General features: G+C 41.8%; 1 protein-coding gene across 5 annotated transcripts in view; it reads right to left on the bottom strand.

Annotated features, from left to right (window-relative positions):
* The window catches only part of ARID4A (AT-rich interaction domain 4A), a 58,900-nt gene that overhangs the window by 28,550 nt on the left and 5,659 nt on the right, over positions 1–24,691 (bottom strand). For all 5 annotated transcript variants that reach the window (XM_060271117.1, XM_035103952.2, XM_035103934.2 and 2 more), the window contains 7 exons: positions 24,330–24,420; positions 15,304–15,383; positions 15,116–15,210; positions 13,286–13,418; positions 9,536–9,615; positions 7,928–8,004; positions 5,087–5,253 (listed from right to left, as the gene is read on the bottom strand). In XM_060271117.1, coding sequence (XP_060127100.1) covers positions 5,087–5,253; positions 7,928–8,004; positions 9,536–9,615; positions 13,286–13,418; positions 15,116–15,210; positions 15,304–15,383; positions 24,330–24,420 — 723 coding nt within the window. The remainder of the gene's footprint in view (positions 1–5,086; positions 5,254–7,927; positions 8,005–9,535; positions 9,616–13,285; positions 13,419–15,115; positions 15,211–15,303; positions 15,384–24,329; positions 24,421–24,691) is intronic.

Below are 24,691 nucleotides of genomic sequence, written 5' to 3'. Positions count from 1 at the left end.
AATCCAGAAATTAAGAAACACCTGCGAGTCTTCTTAAGCACACCCAACGAATCCCTGGGGCTCCTCTTGTGTTAAACAAAGACAGATGGGGTTAGGCCCCAAAAGGGCGTGACAGTGCTTGCCTGCCATGTGCTTTAAGGTCCACCAAGGGATGGGGCATGGCAGCACGCAGCGAATAACAGAGGTCTCACTAACCATTGTTTCCTCCAAAATAGTCCTCATCCCCCATCCACAAAAGGCAGTCAGGCAAGGAATTCGGGCTGTTATAAAACTGGGCCAACTCCAATGCCATATGTGCCCATTTGTAGCAGGTGAAGCCACCCTGGTTGGTCCACTCTCTAAACTGCCTCCTCAGAAATCCTGCTTCTGGCTTGAAGCCCTAAAGTGGGAACCACAAGCTACAGAAAAGGCAACTGGAGAATGAACGTGTTGTTCTCCAGATGCAGCTGGACCTCCATCTCTCAATCAACCTCAATAAGCAATGGTCCGACGGATGGGGTCCCAAGAATGTCTGGGGGTCACCGGTTCCCTATCACTGTTATAGGAGGAGACCCAAGAGAGCAGTAGAAACAACTGTCCCAAGAGAGACACCTGATTGGCAAAGCCGAATGAAGCCTTAATTTGTTCTTCCAGTTTCTATTAAAATCACTTAATGCCCTTGAAGGGTGGACTTTGTGAAGGGAGGCCAAACTTATTTCTAAGCAGTGTGCAATGAGGTTGCAAGAGGAAGACAAGAGGAATAAAAGTTAAGATTAACCAAGGAGTCAGAAAAGCTTAAATAAAGAAATAATTGCTCATACGAGGGAGGAGGAGGCCTGTTTGACTTCAGCCAGGAATGAATTTCACAGAATGACCATCCAAGGGAACACCAGCTTGCTAAAGGCTCCATAGCTGCCAAGTTTTCCCTTTTCTCGCGAGGAAGCCTATTCAGCATAAAAGAAAATCCCTTAAAAAAAGGGATAACTTGGCAGCTATGAAAGGCTCTCTTCATGAACTCACAGGTAACACTGAACCTGCCGAGATGCATGGAATTGGTCTTTTCAAAAAGAAAAACAAACATGGCTGCATGAGAAGGCAATCACCTCTTTCAGTATTTACATTCTCTGATAAAACAGACGGTGCACCACACACCTAAGGGGTTAACACAGCAGAAGCATTAATGGTCCTGCCAGAGAGATCCAATATGACAAATGGTGCTCCTGTTTTCAGATGAACTTCAGATGCTGTTGGATCCCAACCCTCGTTGACTCGAGTCATCACGGCCAACAGTTGGAGGTGATGGGGCATTTGGAGGGCCACAAAATCCCCATCCGTTCTAGGACTTTGCAGCTGGTTAACATCCAGTTTAGACTATTCACAACTCGGTGTGCATGGGTGCTACCTTTAAAGACACCCCAGAAACTGCAGTTGGTTCAAAACAGAGGCATTAGGGTTCTTTGGTGGGGCATTTTGATCATTTTATGCCAATGCTTTAGAAATAATTTACACAGTCTTGGCACATTTTTATTTTCGCATTTTACATTTCAGGAATGAAGCTTCTATTAAGCCAAAAAGTGTTATTTTGTAAAGAAGGGAGAAGATTGCATAGCATTACGGGAATGTGAATAAGTTATGTGGTATTTCATCTCTTGCTTTATCATGCAAAAAACGAATAAGGCTCACCTCTCAATAAATTTATTTTCATGATTGTAATATATAGTCTTCCTTTTGTAAACTAATTTGTGTGCTTGGTGGTGTGGGCTTGGTATCCACAATGGTTTCTCTGGGTTGAAAATGTGTCCACAGATGACCCCCGTGGTAACTATCCCATTTACTCCACCAGTCAGCTCCAGCACTGTACTTTTCAAAAAATCAGAGGGTGTGTGAGGAGAGATCTCTCAATGAAAACTTTTTTGTAACATACCCTGGGACCATCTGGTGAAGAGTGGGCTAAAAGTATGAACAAAAAAATAAGCAAATCTTATTGGAGGGAAGTCAACAAAAATCTGCGAAAAGGAGATCAAGAACACAGTGGTAGATTTAAGTTGCATATACACAATAAATTTAAAGTATTCCCCTCCCATCTAAGAACCATCACTCTTAAAATATAGTTCCCATTATTCTTTTTTTTGGGGGGGTGTCAGGGGAGAATGTGCTTTAAATGTATTATGTGGATGCAGCCTTAAAGAGTTCTTCGAAGCCATGGTATAAGAGCAACATTATGATTTGCTGGGACGGACGGACCCCAAGCAGCTTTATTTGAAGATGCTGAGTCCACTCTTCATGGATGCAGAAAGAAAAAGTTAGAGGAACTCAAGTTTACCCTGAAGTTTATACCTTCAGTATACCCTGAAGATTGATTCCTTCACTGCTGGACAGAGTACTGAGAGAAACCACAATTGCTTGGAGTCCTGAGGCTTCATCACTGATGGCTGGGATAGGCAATAATGTAAATATAACCACATAAAATTAAGAGAAACAATAGCTATAACTATAGGGCGAAGCGGGGGATAGCTGATTCTAGGGAGTAAGGTTGGGGAACGAACATATGATCTGAACCTTGGGAACCTGAGTATGGAAATTCCTGCCTCCTCCTTGAAGCACAATGACTCTTGTGCATATCAGGATAGAAATTCTGCCTTCAATTGTCTGCAATATTTGTATTTTAGCTCTTCAGACTACACGTATTTTGCATTAGTGTGAATATAATCTGCATCTCCCCTGCAGTAACTTCAGTGAAGTGCAGCTGAGAGTTAGTTAAGTAGCCTTCAAGTGTTCTAATGCTGTCCCAAACTAAAATGAGGTTCAGCTAAAAAACCACAGACATCTCCTTGCACCTGGTTGGAAGATTCAGGAAAGACAAAAGAAAGTACATTGTACATTGTAAAACTATTGAATTCGCTCCCACAAGATGTAGTGGTGGCCAACTTTGACGGTTTTAAAAGATTAGACAAATTCATGGAGGGTCAGGCTACCAATGACTTCACATAGGGTTCTAGGTGGCCATTGTGAGAAAACGATGCTAGACTAGATGAACAATTGGCCTGATCTAGCAGGCTGTTCTTATGTACCATTGTTATTGCATGCAGAAGAAACATTTTTAAAAAGTCTATCTCCACCCCCACCCCCCCATCCTGTTACCGTTGTCTACTACCTATAACACACACACATGCATTTTCCACCTGGTTCTGCATCCCAGGAGCGCAAAATAATGCAACTTATTAAGAAAATTATGTGCAGTATCATCATAACATGCCACAGGAAAAGCCATGCTCATTCAAAATGGCCTTCAGTCTTTTTTTAAAGGAATTTTAATTTCCTGAAATAGTAACTCTCTGAAATCTTGATTTTCAAGCCTAGTATTTATCAAAATGTGCCCTCATCTAAGCTATGGAAAGTAACCTGGAAAGAAATTGCTCAAAGTAACAAATGGAATCCTCTTTCACAGGAACATGTGAAAAAGGTAAGAACATTCCTCTTGTGTTCAGTATCTGTTAGGTCAGTTTCCTACAGTTTCCAGTTGCAGTGGGGAAACCATCCAAAGATGGGCTGAAATATTCCCCTGCTACTCTCTGCATCTCTCGCACATGATCAAATAGGATATTATATGCTTTTTATTCTTGTTAGCTAGGCAGCACTTACTCCCCAAACCAGTTTTCAGACAGGGAGATGTCATATACCTCAGAGCTGTTAAAAGGAAGAAACAGCCAACCACCAGAAGGAGACATGCTTCTTAGAATGGGAGCATGGGAATCTGGAGCTTTCACTAGCTCCTTCCACTGACTTCCACTGCAAACACAGCAGATGATTTTGGTATTTGCTTCCATTTAAGTATCTATAGCTGGAGTAATAATAATAATAATAATAATAAATTTATACCCCGCCCATCTGGGCGGGTCCGCCCCCCCGCCACTCTGGGTGGCTTCCAACACACATTAAAATACATTAAAATATCACAGATTAAAAACTTCCCTAAACAGGGCTGCCTTTAGGTATTTTCTAAATGTCAGGTAGTTGTTTCTCTCTCTGATCTCTGATGGGAGGGCGTTCCACAGGGCGGGTGCCACTACCGAGAAGGCCCTCTGCCTGGTTCCCTGTAGCTTTGCTTCTCGCAGTGAGGGAACCGCCAGAAGGCCCTCGGCGCTGGACCTCAGTGTCCGGGCTGAACGATGGGGGTGGAGACGCTCCTTCAGGTATACAGGACTGAGGCCGTTTAGGGCTTTAAAGGTCAGCACCAAGACTTTGAATTGTGCCCGGAAACGTTACTGGGAGCCAATGTAGATCTCTCAGGACCAGTGTTATGTGGTCCCAACAGCTGCTCCCAGACCCCAGTCTGGCTGTCGCATTCTGGATTAATTGCAGTTTCCGGGTCACCTTCAAAGGTAGCCCACGTAGAGGGCATTGCAGTAGTCCAAGCGGGAGATAACCAGAGCATGCACCACTCTGGTGAGACAGTCTGCGGGCACGTAGGGTCTCAGCCTGCATACCAGATGGAGCTGGTAGACATCCGCCCTGGACACAGAATTAACCTGCGCCTCCATGGACAGCTGTGAGTCAAAAATGACTCCCAGGCTGCGCACCTGGTCCCTCAGGGGCACACTTATCCCATTCAGGACCAGGGAGTCCCCCACACCCGCCCGCCCCCTGTCCCCCAGAAACAGTACTTCAGTCTCTGTCACACATGCCAGGTCAAATCCTCCATCCACAATCAGGTCGTGGATGGCAGTGGTTTTGTTCATCATTGACCTGGCATTACACAGCATCACTTTCAGGTCATGTGGGTTTCCCTTGCTGATTCCAGTATCCTTCTGGTCAGGACCAGGCCTGGAGGCAGGGATAGTCCTCAAACAACGACTAAGCCTGCCTCCTCGGTAATGACATGGTCTGGTCTTAGCGTAACTTGTGGTCATCCAGATGTTGCTAGAGTGTAAATCCATTATCCCTGACAACTGGCCACGCTAGCTGTCACATCTGGAGGACCACAGGATCAATCTGTAGAATCAAGCTAATTTTTTCCTTGAAATTATTTTCAGTCATTTGAGGAGCTCTATTATATGTGGAGCATATTAAGTTACACATGTGTACAAAGGAAAGCCAAACCACTCACCACTACTTCTTCCTCCTTATGTTCTCTTTTGTCTTCCTCTTCATCACTCCCAGGCTCACCGCCATCTTCTTCATCACTGCTGGAGGACTCCAGGATTTCACGCATATCCATCTTCCAATTCGAAGGTATAACTTTCAGACTGAAGAAGACGCTCGCCTCTTGTAACCCTTCGGAGGAAAACGTCCCGTGCTTACTCATTCAAGGTACTAAGAATCAAAACTGCATTATTACCAATTGGCGCTATCCTTGCTCCTTTTTCAGCCATATGTTAAGGTCACAAATTCAATACAGTGGTACCTCGGTTTATGAACACAATTGGTTCCGGAAGTCTGTTCATAAATTGAAGCGTTCATAAACTGAAATGAACTTTCCCATTGAAAGTACTGGAAAGTGGATTAATCTGTTCCAGACGGTCCGTGGAGTACTTAAACTGAAGCGTTCATAAACTGAAGCGAACTTTCCCATTGAAAGTAATGGAAAGTAGATTAATCCGTTCCAGACGGGTCCGCAGAGTACTCAACCTGAAGCGTACTTAACCCGAAGCATGGGTGTAATTGATTCCGGAAGTCTGTTCATAAACTGAAGCGTTCATAAACTGAAGCGAACTTTCCCATTGAAAGTAATGGAAAGTGAATTAATCCGTTCCAGATGGGTCCGCGGCGTTCGTAAACCGAAGATTTGTAAACCAAGGTGTTCGTAAACCGAGGTTCCACTGTATTGGGTTATCAAGTGGAAGGTGAGACACTAATGCCAAAATAAAATAATAAAATAAAGGGGCACTTCCAAGGGGCATATACCAAATTAATCTGAAGACATGATTACCTTTCTTACAACTACTAGTAGCATAGAATTCACAACCTTCATTTAAGAGTAAATTCTTCAGTTCCTACAATGTGGAATGTTTAACCCTCAGCATTCCTTTAATCATCTTGATGTTTACAAGGCTTAGTTAAAACACAACCAAAGCTCTCACACCATAATGCAGGGTTTATGATTATTGCAGACTAGAAGAACATATTCCACACCATAAAAAGCTGCCTCAAATGAAGATTGACTATTGGTTCAGTAATGCCAATTTTTAATGGCAGCATTCCTCCATGTTTTGGGGTGCAGATATTTTCAAGATTCTTTCAACTGGAGATACAGTACTGTACTAGAGATTGGAATTAGGACTTTCTACATGCAATAAAGTGAGCTCTGCCACTAAGCTATAGCCTCCCTAACCAGATGGAATCAATTCTCCACCGACATCCCCCCCCCAAAAAGAGCAGGATTTTTCCTCCCCGCATCACCCACACACATACATATCAACTAAAATGTGGGGTTAGTTACACCAACATTTGACAAAGTAGCCCTGGACCTCAAAGCTAATACCAGAATAAATGTTTGTCCTTGGAGTCCCAAAAGCCTGTCAGGTTCTTGAGAGCATCCTAGCATTTGTGTCACTGTACAAACTTGGCTCACATGAATATAGATAACATACATTTCTGCCCTACAGTATTTTTACACTCCTATCTGATTTCACTCATAACTTGCCGCTTTCAATATATGACATCCAAGATGTCAGCACACCCTAAAACCTAGGCATTTGTTACCAGGGTATCTACTGGTAATACTAGTCTAACATCTTAAATAATGCTCACCTTCTGCAAAGAGTCAAACAATTAGTATCCCACTATAACATTCATTATCCTAGAAGTATAATACTCAAAAATTGCAAATCAAGTACCCGTGATAACCAGAAAATTGTACAGTGGTACCTTGGTTCTCGAACATAATCCGTTCTGGAAGACCGTTCAAGTTCCAAAACGTTTGAAAGCTGAGGCGCAAAGGGCTGTTTGTGAATTCAGTTGAGAAAATTGAAAAACACGCAGTGGAAGCCGTTTGACTTATGAGGCACGTTCGAAAACGGAAGCATTTACTTCCAGGTTTTCAGCGTTCAATTTCCGAAACGTTCGACAATGGAAACGTTCAAGAACCAAGGTACCACTGTATATTGCTTGACAGGGAAGATTCCTTTATAAAATCTACTGCAAGAATGGCCACATTCGTGCATTTTCCTTTCCAGCTGTTTCAATGTGGGCTGGAAACAGAAATATATGCAGCCTAACTGTTATGGTCAGATTTATGGGCTCTACTGCTCACACCCAGGTGTGCCACAAATCCTTGATTCTAGGGACACTTCTGCTGCACACTGGCCACCGAATAACCACATGGACATTTCCATTCTGTTAGGAATTCTACTCCTTGCAATCTATATGAACTGCCTACAACACTTATGTGCTTCATTATCCTTAATAGAACCTAACTACAGATTAGATGCGAACACTTTTAATAAAACAGACATGGCCCATTATCAAGAAAAGCAGCTGTGAGTGGGGACAGATAAGCAGGGTCAGGTGGGAGAAGCCTTTCACTGGATATCATTTTTCAGCTGCAACTATCCTTTTTGTTCTCACAGCACACATGCTTCCTGACATCCGTTTTCCCCCTTAGCAACACACCAGAAAAAGGCTGCTGGACAAGGGGAATCAAAAAGGGAAAGTAACAAGTGGAGAAAGTATTAAGCACCTGCCCCTCACTGCTTCATCCCTTCAGATGTCTCCCTACCCAGGCTGCTTTTCATGACAGAATTAGGGTACACACATTTGTATGTCATTAAACCCACAATCAATAACCTGTACTTTGTGAACAGGCCTGCCTTCTGGTCTCTCCCTCCCTCCCTCTGCAAGTGGATGGGCCTGCCCTGGGACCATGTGGATTCCGTCCCTACGAAAACTCTTATATTGCATAACTAATTTGCTTTCGTAAACAGTTTAAACAGTAACTTTTGAAATTTACCTTTTCTAGAAGACAACTCAGATTTTGTAACGTTTAAGATGTCTAATTCCTCAATGTCCTTTCTTGCTACTGAATAACTGCAAGAGAATTGTTTAATTGGATTAAATATGCCACATTCATTTTTGAATAACAATAATTGTTATCTTTGATACCATGCATTTGCACCGATATTCATTTTTAAACAGCTGAACAGGTTACCCCAAAGCTTAAATTTACTAAAGTTAACCTATGGGCAGGGACCATCCATCTATATGAAGATGTTTCTACATGAATTAATGCAGGTGATGCAGTGCTTCTGTCTGATTACTGTAATCTGAAATGCATGCCATACTCCTGTATGGCTCTCCCGCACCACTAATTAATGAGTTATAGGGATACATATTATAGTTGCAAGCCTTTATCAGTAAAGCAACTAGAACTAGGTGAACAGTCCATGAGGTTGCAAGTTAAGAACACTATTTTCCAATGCCATCTTATATCTGGTATGCAATAATTAAATACAAAAAGTAAAATATTATTCATTTTGTTTTCATTTGTGCCCTTTTTTCTGCCAAAAGGAAGTCCAATGCAGAAGACAGTAAGTGCAAAGCAATCAATGGGAAAATTGGGCAGCTGTATTTAACTTTTGGCGACATAGAATCATAGAGTTGGAAGAGACCACAAGGGCCATCCAGTCCAACCCCCTGCTGAGCAGGAAACACCATCAAAGCATTCTTGACATGCATTTTTTAAAATTACAAACAAAACAGAAATCATTTGTGAAAAAGCCTAATAAGTACATGTTCCTCTATAATGGACAGCATCCTTCAATGTATTTCATTTTTTTACTTGCATTCTCACAGTACGGAAGAGTTCAGATGTTCAGGCAAGGGAAATAACTGTTCACCTGAAGGCAGCTTCGTCAAGCTAAGTGTCCAAATACCAACAAGGAAGTAATAAGGTGCTCTGGGCATGGAAGTCAGCATCAATATAACTTAATCTGACATAGCTAATCATCATCATCATCATCATCATAGTCCTTAATTTTTTTGTTATTTTAAAAATAAGGCAAAAAGACAAATGTGAAATATCTTGTAACTGTCCTGGTAGGTCTGTACCCTAATTGGTTCTTTTTCAGTGGGAAGCCTTTCTGAATGAGGGGTTGGGGCAAGAAGTCTTGTGAAAATTCCATCGCATATTGTATAAAAAGTAGGAAAAATATAAGGAGCAAATGGATTGTGAGTTTTAAACACACTTCCAAAATTATTTTGGTAGCTTCACACTTAATAGCTTACAGCTGAAAATTTACATGCCACAAAGGCAAGATAGTGTTGTATATTAAACTTTAACACAAAATTGATCACCCTAGTGAAGAATTATGCTTACCTTTTGGAATACCCTAATTAAGAATATCCTGTTAAATTCCATGATCACTGGTGGAATTTAGTCTGCTACCTTAATTATGTCCTTCCTGCATTAACTCTTGACAATAGGATTATGTAGAAAAGGTTCTGACTTTGGAAGAGGGCTAAGTTAAACCACTGAACTTTAACTTGTCAGTTGATTATGTATTTATTTTGCAACACACCAAACCTGAGAGATAGAGAGATGTCTAGAAAAACTACTCACAATTTGGAATCTGAAAAAGATCTCACTAAACACTGGTCCTTTTTCACTGCAATGTCATCGCTGCAGCTGGGAGATAAGACCTGAAGTTTCAAACAGAACACATGGCATTGAGGATTTTTTAAAATTCCTCCTACTAAAGGGGGGGGGAGGTTTCATACATCATGTTTTACCTCTGTTATGGCAACTCCTAATAGCAGCATTTTATTTTCCAGAATAAATCCACTAGATAATGACACTGTGGGGAGATAATTTTTTCTTCCATCTCTCATAATGCTGGAGATCACCCAGTTAAAATAGCAGTAAGTTCATGACAGAGAAAGCATTTCACACCATGAGCAATAAAGATATAAGAGGAAATAACAGCCTCAATATTATTATTTCTTTAAAAATTAGCAAATTCCTGGAGGATAGATGCCACATTGGTTATAAGCTATGATGGCTAAATATATTCAGAGACAATATGCAATATATCAGATGCTGCCAACAAACTTGAGGAAAGGCCACCAGCTGTACAGTCTATGTGGCATTTGGTTAGTTACTGTCAGAAAGGCAATAAGATATCTTCAAAAGGAGACTGATCTGATCCCTAAGGGCAATTATTATGCTATTACTGTATTCAGAACCCCTTACAAAACAAGACACACAATCCACTAAGTTTCCATCATTAAAATCATGTGTATATAACAACTGCAGCCAAGATCTCTACTCCCCCACCTGTACAACAAGCACAACTATGAGATTACATATGCAAACTCTAGATAATATTTTAGAGACTAAGACCTAAACCACATTTCTAATGGCTGTCATATTCGTATGGTTTATACAGTGGTGCCTCGGGTTACAAACACTCCGCTAACCCAGAATTAGTACCTCAAGTTAAGAACTTTGCTTCAGGATGAAAACAGAAATTGTGTTCCCGTGGCGCGGTGGCAGCAGGAGGCCCCATTAGCTAAAGTGGTGCTTCAGGTTAAGAACGGACCTCCAGAACAAATTAAGTTCTTAACTAGAGGTACCACTGTAGTCATATTCGATTGTTAATTCAAACATAATTCTATTGTGCTTTATGTTCGCTTGGTACGGTATGTGAATCTGGTCTGGGACCGTAATAAATTTCATCATCATCATTTGCATATGTACTCCCAAGATCAAACTTGCTCAGGTTTCACAGTTAAGAGAGATTTGATTGGGGAAGGGTCATAGCTCAGTGGCAGAGGACCTGCTTTGCATGCATCCGGTCTAATCCCAGTACTTCCAGGTACGGCAGGGAAAGACTGCCTGCATTAAACCCTCATGAATCACTGCCAGTCAGTGTAGACAATACAGGGCTAGATAGGACAGCGGTATAAGGAACTTTCTATATTCTTTGTTATCCTGGTCAGCTTCTTCAGTGCCAAGCTCTTCATCAGAAATAATTTGTTAACTTTAATGTGCAAGCATCAGGAGATTCAAGCCTATAAGTTTGAAAAGGGAAGCTTATTCATAGAGTAAAATCTTCCTACTTTATTGAGGGTGTTGTCGTTTGCCAGTCATGCATTCTAAATGCACACCAGCACCACATGATCGGGCAGCTCATTCCCACTGTTTTGAGAGGCTGAAAGGACTGTACTAAGTAAACCCTCTTCTCGGAAGAGGGGATGCATGCATGTTAAACAACACCGGGGGCTATGGGAACTACTACTAAATATAGCTGCTTCCTGTGACAATGCCACAGAACCCTACTGCTTTTAAATCTTTAACTTCCTCCGATTTTGCACACATTATATATGCTACTCCTCCTGCCCCCATCTTGAGGAACTCCATGCATTCCAGCGCATTTTCCCCATTAGGAAAGTTATACCATTAAGAAAAAATTCACTGCCATGAATGCAGGAGCAAACAAACCCCTGTGTTGCACAATATGAGTCAGTAATATCAAAAGCAACACAATGTCCAGAAGCAATTACAATAACAACTATTGTTTTGTTGAATTCTTCATCAGCCAATTAGTTCAACACTCGTAATTAGAAAGATAGGTAATTTCTTCACTGACCAACAGTGACTATATAATCACATGAGCACTGCTCCAGAGTATTTTTCATTCACATGTATATTATATCTATTCGAAAAAAAGATTGGTTAATGAAGAAATTACCTATCTTTCTACTTACGAGTTACCCGGAAACACTGTTCAGCAGAGTTCAGAGTTGGACATCAGAATTGGACATTTGCTGATTATATGAAGCTTCACTGCTTGTTCTCTGCTGGGTAAAGTCTGGCACCATGATTCATTGAAGGCCTTTCAGAGACTTTCAGAGACTTCAGTTTGTTAGTTTTGATGTTTTGAATCATTCCATAAAGTTTTTCACATTGTAATTGTTTCTGGCCATCGTATTGCTTCTGATATAAATGCAGGAGCTCTAGGGATTAGCAATGCGCTATTGACCGTGATCCCTAAATCCTCAACGCTTGTCTATTAATATACATATTTATATACAAATCCAGATATTTAACTAAAAGAAGACTGACTGCCATTTGGCTCCCCCTCTCCTCAACTATCATCAGGCTGCAGCAGAAGGAGAGATAGAGACTGGGTCCATTCCATCAGGCTGCTCTAGTTCCTAAACTATTTCTACTCAAACTGAGCACTTTAATAACAACTTTGTATATTTAAGAATTGGTGCCCAGGTTGGCTTGTTTCCCCTCCCCATCCCTTTCTTGCCTATTGTTTTGTGGCTTGCAAGCCTCCAGGTAGGACTTTTTATAAACATTTATATCCTGCTCTTCACCTGAATAGGTTCTGTCGCAAGTGACATAAATCATGATGCTGATTAAAAAAACCCAGTCCAAATGACTGCACAGTGAGCTCTGCAAATGCAAAAAAGGAAAATCCTAGTGTATGCACGCATATTTTACATGTACCTAAAAGAGGAATCATAGTAAATCTAAATAAAAAGGCTGCTTTCACACAAAAAACCCACCCATGAAAAGAATGACCATGGCAAATCAAATGAGTAACACATTAAGATTTCATCTAAAGCTAAATTTTCTCCAACTTAATCATGAGTCCGAAGGTTCGACCTAAACAGGTATATCTTCCTTCTGAAACATGCTAAGAAATGAAAGCTTTTAGGTACCCACAATGCACGCTTCTTTTAGCTAAAAAAAATTATACGTCTAATTGCATTTGACGTGAACAGCATTCAAACCACATGGGAAGCACACACAGAAACCACAATTGGGGATGGGGAAGATGTATCTCCCACTGGGTTGAGCAGGGTCCCTGCCAGTCAAGTGGGATTTCAGGGACTTCTATTCAAAGTACTTAAATTATGATAATGGGCAAGGTGGGAACTAGAGGAGGTAGCCATGAAGTTATAGCAGGATCTCAGTGATGATGCAGATGTTATAGAAACAAGTTCCACAGGAAACAGCATTTTCCCCACTGAATGAATTTACCAGGAAGGTTTATAGTCAGTTAGCAGAACCTGAATGAGTACGAGTTGCACTACCAAGAATGTAAAAAAACATTTTCAACATGGACTTAATGCATTAATCCCCCCCCCCAGAAGCATTTCCTTAAACTTGGGAGACCCAGGAGCATTGTTTATTTATTGCTTTATTTATTGTCACCTTTCTCTGAACAAGATCTCAAAGCTGTTTTACACTCAAATCTGGTTTCAAAAGGCATTTTGCCCCATTGCAGTTCTTCCCTTTGAAAAGCACCTGACTTTTGTGTCCTATTATAAAAGCCCCTAAATATTTCTCACTCACCAAAGCTGGATACCACTCGGCCTCCTCAGAGCAGGAAGCCACGCTGACCACTTTACCAAGCAATTCATCGTTAAGTCGTCTCTTATCGTCATCATCCTCTTCACTACTTTCTTCCTCTTTTTCATCTTCATTACTAGAGGGTTAAACATACAGTGATTTTAGACAGCCCGAATGTGGAGATTAATAGGAGCACATAACCTCGTCACAGCCTCTATATGGGCCTTGACACTTCAACAGCTCTTACTTTGCAACCTTCATCCTTTTTGCGGGAAATGGCCTAATGCAGCCGACTAAAGATTGATCCTGTGATATGTGCATTGTGCTGTCGAGAGGTGCTGGGGCTAGAATCAAGAACTCTTGCATGTGTGGTGGTGCCATGGCTGCAAGCCAGAGGGCCCATGGGGCCAGCTGGGCTCTGCTGTTATTCTCAAAAGTGTCTCAACCAACCCATGTAGCGTATACCCGAAAGGATTCCAAGTCAGTGTGGGCTTTACTTGGTGACATAGGCCCAGCAAAGACAGCTTCTCTGTGCCCACAGTTAGTTCTGAAATTCAGCACTTCCAAGAATAAACTGCCAATAATTATTGTTGCCAGGGAAGCTTGAATCAAGGCTTGAATGGAGCTTCTTAAAACACTACTGTAGTCCTTCTCTTAAAGCACTTAAGTGCTTCAACCTTATCTCCTCCTTGTCCCCTCTTATGCCCTAATTCTTGTTCTTTCCACTCAAACTTATATTCTGCTGATTTTTGTTTTGTTCTACCTCTCATATCCATGCTTTTTCTATTTTCTATTCTCGAAACAGCCTCCTCCTCTCTAACAATCAAGCTAAAACAAGGCATGCCTCTATCTAATTTTAATATGGGAGATTTAAATACAGCTTGGCTTCTATTGCCTGTTACTTTGGGGGTGTTTCTTCACATACATACTTCTATATACTTCAGAACATTTTTATGTTGTTATTTTAGGCTTTGTCCTGAAATACAGCATGTGTGTGTGTGTGTGTGTGTGTGTGTGTGTGTGTGTGTGTGTGTGTACACATTTTAAAATCTTTTGAGATTTAAAAACTCGAAGCCCTGTGTACCAAAAAACAGTTCAAGTCCTACACCAAGACAAGCCAGCATGCATACAAATTATTAAAAAGTGTGAATAGCTTTGCATAATTAATTCAGCTTCTGTTAATCCCTAAATGGCAAGGAGCTTTTGCAGGGTCCTGTATTCTGATAACTCCAGCACATTTTCAAGTCTGACTTCACAGCAACAGAAGGAAGAAAGTTAAAGAAGAAAAGGCTTCCAGGATGCTGAATTCCACGCAGCACTACACTTCTGCAGAATCCTAAAACCCAAGTTCCAGATGCTTCCTGTCACTGTGTTTCTCAGCCACTTCTGCAACTCCACCAAACAGTGAGATCCTCAAGGATATTTCAATGGCAAGTGTGCTTTCCATTTCAGAAGAGACTTGACGCAAGAAGGGACACAGGAAGCCCAAGACACTTCTCCATCTCAGAAACCATTTATACACTTTGTCCAAAGACTGTCACCTTCTGGCTTGCATCAGAAGAAATGAGTAGCCTATCCTTCTGAGGAAACTTTGTATGGTGAAAGGCAAATCTCTTGAAAATTAGGGGATTTCAGGAAGCAGTGTGTGGTATGATTGTGGGGGGAAAGAAGGAAAGTAAATTGTAATTGCACAACATTATGCTCCTTGCAAGGGAGGCACACTTCTTCTAAGCTCATCACCAAACCTGCCTTCCTCATTCCAGTCCAAGGGAAAGATTAAGTCTGAGAAAAGCCCAGTAATACTATTACCAAAATAAGGCATCACACACTCACACAGGAAGAGAGGATCTCCTTCCTCTGTTGGATTTCTTCCCAATCACCGGCGTTCCAAAGTGCTCTGGGTTTGTTAGTGGCAGTTGGTCAAGTGTCTGGGAGAGGAAGGGGAAAATATGACAACTTGCTAATTTTCCAGTTTAAAAAAAGGGTGTTAAGTTTACAGCTTTAGGGGGAAACAGCCTTACCTCACTTTCGGCAAAGTGCCTCTCTCCCTTCAGACACAACGATGTCCGTCTCAAAGTCCTTTCATCACCGTCATCAAAAACTAAACAAAGACAAACCAATAAAATTACATAAAAGGAAAAACCACTTTATTTGCAAGTAAATGGAAAGTGCAATTTATCCTTGTTATATATGAATATATTTAGAGCCCCCAATAGTCGCGCTTTTGAGCTGCTGTTACACCATTGTTTGCATTCCATCGTACACATTTTTTGCTCATTTTTCCTTATGGAATATTCCGACTAGTGATGAAAGCTTTTTGCAGTGGAACAGCATGCGAAGGACATATGCTTAGATGTTGTAAAGTCAGAGAGAAAGCACGCATGTACAAACTGAAGATCAATATGCAACGATCCCCTCAAGCAGCCAATTGGAAGCAATGCTTCACCATTCCAGCATAGTGCAACAGATCAATGCGATATAAATTTGCCTAGAGCCAGTGTGGTATAGTGGTTAGAGTGTACACTAGGGCCTGGGAGACCAGGATTCAAATCCCCACTTCCCCATGACATTCACTGTTTGGCCTTAGGTCCGTCACTGTTTTTCAGCCTAACCTACCTCATAGGGTTGTTGTGGCATTAAATGAGGAGGTGGAGAACTGTATATGCCACCTTGAGGTTCTTGGAGGAAACAGTGAAATATAAAAACTAAAAATAAACAAACATTAATTCTCCCAAGCATGCAGGGGTCAAAAATCACCTAAGCTGCAATGCATAATCATTTTTTTTTAAAAAAAAAATGTTGCCGGCATGAAATTGCTTGATGCATTTTTTTTATACAACCACTCAGGGTGGACCTACTGAAAATACGGTAGCTGTCATTACTAAATTAGGCCCATTAATTTCTCTGAGGAGAACTTGTTTGGATAAACTGTGTATTTATCTTGAGCTGAGCAAAGGGCTGCATCTCATACATAATTGTGCATGGGGAATGCAGGAGAGTGAATGTCAACTATCCAACTGTTGGAATCGCCTTTCCATCTTGACAACCCCTAGAACAAGCATTTGAACTCCTAACTGAGCCTCTAACCAAAGTCTACAACCTAAATGTTGCACTTTAAAAAACACAAGCACCTCCTTTCAAAGCACAGGAATGCTCTTTACCAGAAAACCAGCAACATGAACAAATCTACCACAGCCTAGGCTGCAGTCTCCAGCTGCCGGAGGGGGGGCGGAAGAGGAGAATGTGAACTGCAAGTAGCAAAGAACACCCACAATAAGGACAGCAGGGGGAAAAGAATGGGGTGGGTGCTGAGGGTCAAGAACGTGGTTATGATACAGTGGAAGAAACAGTGAAAAAAAACTGAGCCCTCTAGGCATTTCCTCAGTATTGCTGCTGCACATTTGTTCAGGACTGAACAGAAACCACTTCTAAGTTGTAGCAGGCAAGGCAATTGGCTTAAAGGTTAAGCAAGGATGGAAAATCTCTCTTCAGCAGCCACATGGGATTTTTCTTTCTGCCTAGGGGCAGAGGAAATGCACCACCGATCTTGGAATTGCACGGTCCCTTCATTTAATCAAAGTCCCGATTTTTGACACGTGAAGAGCTGCTGGGGTGAAGTGTTATGCCACTGATGTTCGAGCTGGTGCAGGGCTAAGTCTTCAAATCAGAAAGATTAGTTAAATGAAAGATAAGCCAAACAATGTGTTAAATCTGCTTTGATCCTGCCTTGAAGGAACTGCAGTCTACTTTTGGAGCTCAAGGCTACTTCACACACTGAAATTGGAATCTGCACAATGAGTGAGCTGTGTGTTGCCAGGTAAATAACTTTCTCCCTATGCAGGTGTGACTCGTGGGAATGCCTCATATCTTCATAAGATGGAAGTGTTTTGCTAGTGACCCTCCTGCAGCAGCACCCCTAACATACAACTCCCTGCTGCCAGAAACTAACTTTCTGAGCAGAACTGGGTGCATCAAAAACCACTGATTTTTCTAAGGGCACAGGAAAGGAAAATGGTACATAGAACTGTAGAGTTGGAAAGGGACACTGAGGGTCATCAAGTCTAACCCCCTCTAGACTCAACTTTTTTTAAAAAAAAGAATCAAAGTTGGGACTCCCAACTCCCATCATCCTTGACCACTGGCCGCGCCGACTGCAGCCGACAGGACTTGCGAGATCAACAACATCTGGAGAGCCACTGGATCCCCACCCCTGGTGCAGGTTATGAGGGCAAGGAGCCAAAAGGTAACCAAGCACCACAACTATATTTGAGCCAACATTTATTCATATACCGGCTCTCATTTTGCCTGAAAGTTTGTTCCCAGCTTGTTTCCCTCGTCTCAGCTGACAGCACAACACACCATACTAAACAGAAAAACCACAGAATTGGAACACTTAGTTCTTCGAATATATGACTATTTATGAATTAGAATAGTAAAGGGTGAATTATGAGAAATACTGCCATTTCCTGAGTCAGACGTATATGGAAAAAGCAACAGATCTAATCCTTTATCAGAAAGGATTTGAAATGGGGAGAGACATTCCTTTGATCATGGCTCCCATTGCTGGCTGTTTCTTTATGTGGGGTCCACACTGAGCAATGAGGAGAGGAAGAGGTGCTGGACCACTGGCTATCTCAATATGTGAATCTGGAGTCACTTCATACTTGGTCCCTCTATGTGCAGTTTATGGGCGACAGTGTTTCATGCCGCACACAGAACACAACATGCAGGGCCTGTTCCCTTCATCTGCCCATTACTACTGGAGACAGGTCACATGCCTGGGCTATTTTCAAACGTTACGCTTTGAGGAGGGGCAAGGACTGCACATATACAGCAGGGGTGATGTGTGTAGTAAAAACTGCTTCCGCACGGCCCTCCTGCTGCTGCAAGGAACTACAGGGTATGAACCCATCACTGTTCTACTGCATCAGTTTCCCCTATTCCAGCCAGCACTCCAGACACACTGCAGTAGAGAAAAGCAGTGCTTTCCAATGGTACTTAATCCACTTCTGTTTTAAAAAGGAAGTTCTACTTCTATCGGACATAGTGAAATCAAGCAACAGAAATTTAGTAATTTAGCATTATGCCACAGATATAGTATCTTCCATCCAATTAAATGTTCTGTTTCTATCAGTCTCACTGGTACTGCAAAGAGGGTGTTCAAGCATCTGGCTCTACACTCCTTTTTATATATTAAAAAACGCACTTCCATTGTATCACCTCCCACTCTTTCCTCCCAGCTAAGTATTCCTTGCTGTTTTAAAACTCCTTTCTTTTTAATCTACTTCACATGCAGCCTACTTCAAATTAAAGCCTCCCTGAGCATGACCTTTTCAATACACTTAACTGTTCTTAAAAGAGTACATTGTCAAGGAGCCATGAAAATTAAAGATTCCTAGAAGAACAACTGACAAGAGCTCAGCGCCACTCTTATTAGCTGCTAGTGCAGATCCAGCAGAATCCAGCCACATTTTCCCCACCCAAAAAAGAGAGAGATAGTAAATGCTAATCTGCTTCCAGGCTGCATCTTTACAATTTGCAAAGCACTTCATATGTATACACCATTAAGTTAGCTCAGTATCACCACCATTTCTACAACATTTCCCTTACTGAAACATACTAAACGGAAAGTGCAACGAAACACAGGAGAACAAGAAATGAGAGAACTGAACAAGCATTAAACATAATTGGTCCCCTTGTTTAGAAGTTTTATGTTTAGAGCAAGAGTGGACAACGTAGTCCTCGACTACAATTCCCATCATCCCTGACCATACTGGCTAGGACTGATGGGAGCTAGTGCCCAAGGACACCTGGAGGGCACCAAGTTGGCGACCCCTGAGATCTCAAAAGGACATTTTACTCTTATCACCATTTCTATATCACCAAGGCACTCAAGGCTGTATAAAAGCCTCCCCCCCCCCCAATCCTACGGCACAAAAGTACACAAAAAACCAAACAAACCCTCACACAAAGACACACAAAATCCCCGCAGCAATGCTTTAAAGTAATTTAATCGAAGAGACAGCAACTGGATCATACAGGTGAAACTCGGAAAATCAGAATATCATTGAAAAGTGCATTTATTTCAGTAATGCAACTTATCATTTTTTATTTTAATTTTTGCAAATGCTTTCTTTTGGAAATTCCACAGTAATAAAACAAATAGTTACAATATTACAAAAATAAACATCGCTATTACATTTCATTAATTCCATTCCATTTATAATTGACCCGCCTAACGACAAATACTTACAATTACAACAAACAAAGGCTTGACATATCTTGCTTTGCATGTCATGCATCTCTCTCATATATTGGTTTCACCTTTTAAATTGCATTACTGAAATAAATGCACTTTTTGATGATATTCTAATTTTCCGAGTTTCACCTGTAGTTAACACATTGAGCTTTATGGTTAAGCGGATTTTAAACACAATCTCCCTATTCCCAATTCAGCATTCTAACCACTACAACACTCTGGTTTATGTGCAACAATTAGGGGACATGGGCACGCATTTCAGAAAATTTTGAGTACATTCCTGACTACAACTTTCAGTCCCATATAACAGATGATGTGTCTGAGAGACTATGGGGACACCTTTCATGTTTGTGGATGAGGGGAGAAGTGAACTCAAATCTCTTCAAGTCTGAATCTGTTGCCTTCGGAGGTTGCTGGGCTCCAGCTCCCATCTTTCCTGACCGTTGGCCATTCTGGGTGGTGCTGATGCAAGTTGGGAGTCACCAACATCAAGAGTGGCAGCTCCCTCACTCCTCTCCCAAAGCACTCACTTCAGATAAGCATGCAGCTGTAGCCAGTTATGCCTCCTAACAAGCAGTAACGATTTCCTCCGAAAGATAAGAAGTTGGATATGGCAAAATTCATGATGGAGAGAGAGAGAAGAGCTCCAAAACTCCTTAACAAGGAAGAAACAATCCAATTGCCACACAGAGTCTGAGGGCCAGCATACCTGAAGTCTCTGGCAAAATTAAAAGACGTTTATCAGTGTATGATAACACTGGTGCCCTGCTAACAACAGCAAGCTTAAACGCTGGCTCCAGCTACCTGCAGTTAACAAATAAAGGTTTGTTCATAGTAAGGAGCAAGTGTTACCTTCGCACCGGTCCAGTGTTAGGCAGGCCCAGAGGAGTTAATAGGGAAGGCCTAAGATTTTCCTTTCCTTTAAGAGTGTTTGCAGATGGAGAAAAAAGCAATTGACATGAATCTACAACATCGAGTTAAAGGTGCTTAAGGTGTCAATAGCTCACTCCATATTTTGTAGCTTCCCCCTCCCTAATCATATCTAGTTAGACCAATTTATACTATGCAGCAGTTGCACCTGGGCAATACACTAAACCATGTTTTAAGGAAGGGTAAGCAAGATGGAGGGACCCAGGTGGCGCTGTGGGTTAAATCACTGAGCCTAGGGCTTGCCGATCAGAAGGTCGGCGGTTCGAATCCCTGTGACGGGGTGAGCTCCCATTGCTTGGTCCCAGCTCCTGCCAACCTAGCAGTTCGAAAGCAAGTCAAAATGCAGGTAGATAAATAGGAACCGCTACAGCGGGAAGGTAAACGGCGTTTCCATGTGCTGCTCTGGTTTGCCAGAAGCGGCTTTGTCATGCTGGCCACATGACCTGGAAGCTGTACGCCGGCTCCCTCGGCCAATAATGCGAGATGAGCGCGCAACCCCAGAATCGGTCACGACTGGTCAGGGGTCCCTTTACCTTTACGCAAGATGGAACCATGTTGTATGACTCCCAACTCCTCTCAGCCACAGGCAGTGTGGCTAAAGGTCAGGGATTTTAGGAGCTGTACCATCACATCTGGAAGGCACTATGTTGGCTACCCGTATTTTAAGAGATAGCAGTTTAAATTTCCATTCAGGTACTGTATAGAACTGCTTTCTGTCTGTCAGCAATTAGGAGACCTGTGAAATCTTTGACCAGTGGTCCTTATGGCTTTTATTCTCTCTTTCAATAAGAAAGAACGATGAACTGCTTGCCTCCCTATCTGTCTTCCATTTTGGAGATTGGCTACCCAAGCAGGGCGTGAAGATGATCAATCACCCCTTATTTGGTATTTAAAGGTATATTGCTGCTGACCATCTTGTGGTCATGAATTCCATTTGAACTATGTAAACATTACTCCAACTCAAGTGGGAGAGACCCAAATGTCAGTATCTCTTGCAGTGTGGAGGCTGGGCTGTGTCTAAAATAGAAAATTAAAGTGCCACAGATCTTGCTGCATTCATCTTTGGGCCACAGCCAATATTTTTTAGAACTTGCTTACCAGAAGGAATGATTCTGGCTTGGATCCTAAGTAAGCCTTTTCCCAACATTCTAAAACAGGTTTTTTGAGAGTGTGAGAGACTGTAGAGAGAAATCGAGGAAAGTCTCCTCCCACTTCTGCCTGCAGAAGCATCACCTGAGCAGAACTCCACTCGGGAGAAGCTCCCACCAGCCACAACAAACTGAGCCACTGACTTCCCCTTGCATACGTGTGTCACCACAAAAAGTGTGCATTCATTCCTTAATGCTTTCCTTAGCATTTTCTTACTCTCACTACAACCAAACCAAAGTTTCATTATAAACTTGTTCAGGTGAAGACAATCATTCATTGAGGCTACAAAATTCTATCCACGTGTATTCCAGCTTAGGACAAGAACCTAGGTATCCACCTGGAAACCAGAGACCAGCTGTTAAATAGAGAAAATGCTGGTCTATTCAAGAAGCTGTTGGCCCTGCTCAATATGACAGTAAACATGGACCAGAGTGAAATTAACCAAACCAGAACCTTCATGTTCCACATAAAGCAGTGTCAGTATCTGCTTAAAGGCACACACAGAAGCTATTTCCAGAGGCAGGTAGTATTTTAATGCATATCCCTGCAGCCGGGCAAAGTACAGATACACTTTCCTGAAGCTTTTGTAAAGGGGGATGAAAGCCAAACAATTTAACACATGAAACCCTGTGAAGTCTAGTTAATACATTAAGGCTTACCAAAACACACTTTCCAGTTATAAATAAATTTTCTATTCTTAATGCAGTGCTGGAAACCGAATTTGACTGCCACTACATTCTTGTCCTTGACACTTGCATGAAATAGCCCCAGAACACTTTTAAGTCATTCTTCCAGTGAATAGTATTTACTCAAGAATTAAGTATGCAAAGGACTTGCAGAACTTCTTGAAAGAAGCAACTTACAAATAAGCCTTTGTTCAAATGGGATAAAGTTTGTTTAAAATCCATGCAGTTATCTCAACAACAATATGTAGGGCATTCTAAACTTACAAATCCTCTTTATTAAAAACAACAACATTACAACTTAATTTAAATTCCAGTGACAAATACTGTTATGTTTTATCTTCTATTTTACAAGACACTGTTAACAATTCTCAGGTGGCAGAGGACAATATGAATAAGTGAAGTTATCCAATACCAGATCAGACCACAAACCCACCTAACTCAGCATTATCTACCATAACTGGTAGCAACTCTTTATTCCTTCAGCTCCCCCCCAAAAAGGAAGGCATTTAGGGTCCCTGAAACAATTTCTAAGCTCCTGGGCCACAATTATCAGTCCAAAGACACAGAAATGCAAACATGCCAAAACAAATTCTGCCATTTTTTTTAAACTTTAGGAGTGATGCTCAGGGCAGCCAAAGGAATTATGTTCTCCAATATTTTGTTGCTATGCAAACACAATTACACTTGAAAAACACTGTCATACAGCAAACTGTTCTCAGCTTGTTAACTTATTTTAACACAGAAGTTAAAAGAAAATCCACTGCCTTGGCCTTTACCCCTTCCAGAAGCCTTGCTAGTGCCACACAAATTACTAGTCTCTCTGCTCATACATACGTATGTTTATCATTTGTGACCTACAAGGGGGAATATCCCAAAGCAATCCTTAGCCCCAATGACAAGAAGGCAAATGACTGTTTATGAGGCTATGTACAGGAAAGACAAAATTCACAACAATCCATCGCTTCTATTATCTCTCCCATTCAAAAGTATCTCCTATACAGTATGAAGGTACAGCCATTAAACATGACACTAATGGAAGTGCTGAGTGTAGCTGGTAAAGATGAGCCCTAGGGAAGTAGTTTACACTTATCTTTTCTCAACTTGTGTGCTCACTTTATACACATAGCCTGGTTTTTCCTAAGAGGCTGAGCTCCTAACCCAAAGCCTGGCATCCTCAGACCAGGGGTAGGGGACCTGTAGCCCTCCAGATGTTGTTGGAGAAACTCCCAACAACCCCAGCCAATTTTCAGAAATGATGGGAACATCTGGAGGACCAGAGGTTCTCCATCCCTTACAAAACAGAGCAGCTCCACATGAAGCACCTGTTGCTTAACCACACCACTTCAGTCTGCAGGCAGGAGAAATCTAAAAGTTGATAGTCTGGTACATTTCGGGGACCTGTTTTTAGCATAATTTGGGCATTTGTACAACGGACCCACAAGTACAATCTGAAGTAGTACAATCCATCTACTGATCATGGATTAACTCAGCAACCCAGCAGACACTTTTGATGTATTGCTTTTTAATGCTGAAGAGACCACTATGTAAGCAGCATGGACCTTTTTTTAGCCCAAGGGTCACACTCCCCTCTGGGCAACCTTATGGGGGCCACATGGCAGTGACAGGCAGAGCGGAGGCAATACTAGGTGCAGCAATAAATGTGTGTTGTTGTTTTTTTGCTTCTGCAGAGTTGGTTCACACTCACATCCCTCTCTATCCAAGAAAGCAAGTATTATTATCACCATCAGAGTTCAAGGACACATTACAGCCAGGCAAAAGGACTCATGCAGGGCTGGCGAGGGGTGTGGCTTGAGGTATTTTAGTTGGCTCCATGTCCTCCCTCCCAGTTCTAAGTCATTGTTAAACATTTGGCAATATTCCTCTACACAGACATCGTATTTTATTGGGAAGTTACAAAAGTCATATGAGATTTGCTCAAAAACCGCTGCCCATCTGGGACAGGGAAGAAATTATGCACATCTTAGTGCCAGTGAAATCTACTTTGGCACAGAAATCTACTTACCTACAGTATACCAGCTTGCATCTGTGAGTTTACTGACAGTGGCCTCTTGAAACGATCCATCAGACATCTTGGTTTCAACAGTTGCACCAACCTATAATGTTAGAAACCACATTCAGTTTCTCGTACAGATCAACACCCTGAATTCAAACCCAACAGTGCATAAGTGTTCCCCAAACTTTCGACCACTAAGGCACAAGTTTTGCTCCCCTGGATTTGAATTTGGGGCATGCTTACATGTACTTCTTTTCAATTTGCTTTCAGAACGACAAGTCAGCATCCTGCATTCAAGTGTGGGATAGTTGCCTGTACATATACATGGCTTCCTTTTGCCCATTCAGTCATGACTAAGGGTGTGATTCTTG

This window comes from Zootoca vivipara, chromosome 1, assembly GCF_963506605.1.
Source record: "Zootoca vivipara chromosome 1, rZooViv1.1, whole genome shotgun sequence".
Classification (NCBI taxonomy): Eukaryota; Metazoa; Chordata; class Lepidosauria; order Squamata; family Lacertidae; genus Zootoca; species Zootoca vivipara.
This window is presented reverse-complemented; position numbering and strand designations above follow the sequence as displayed.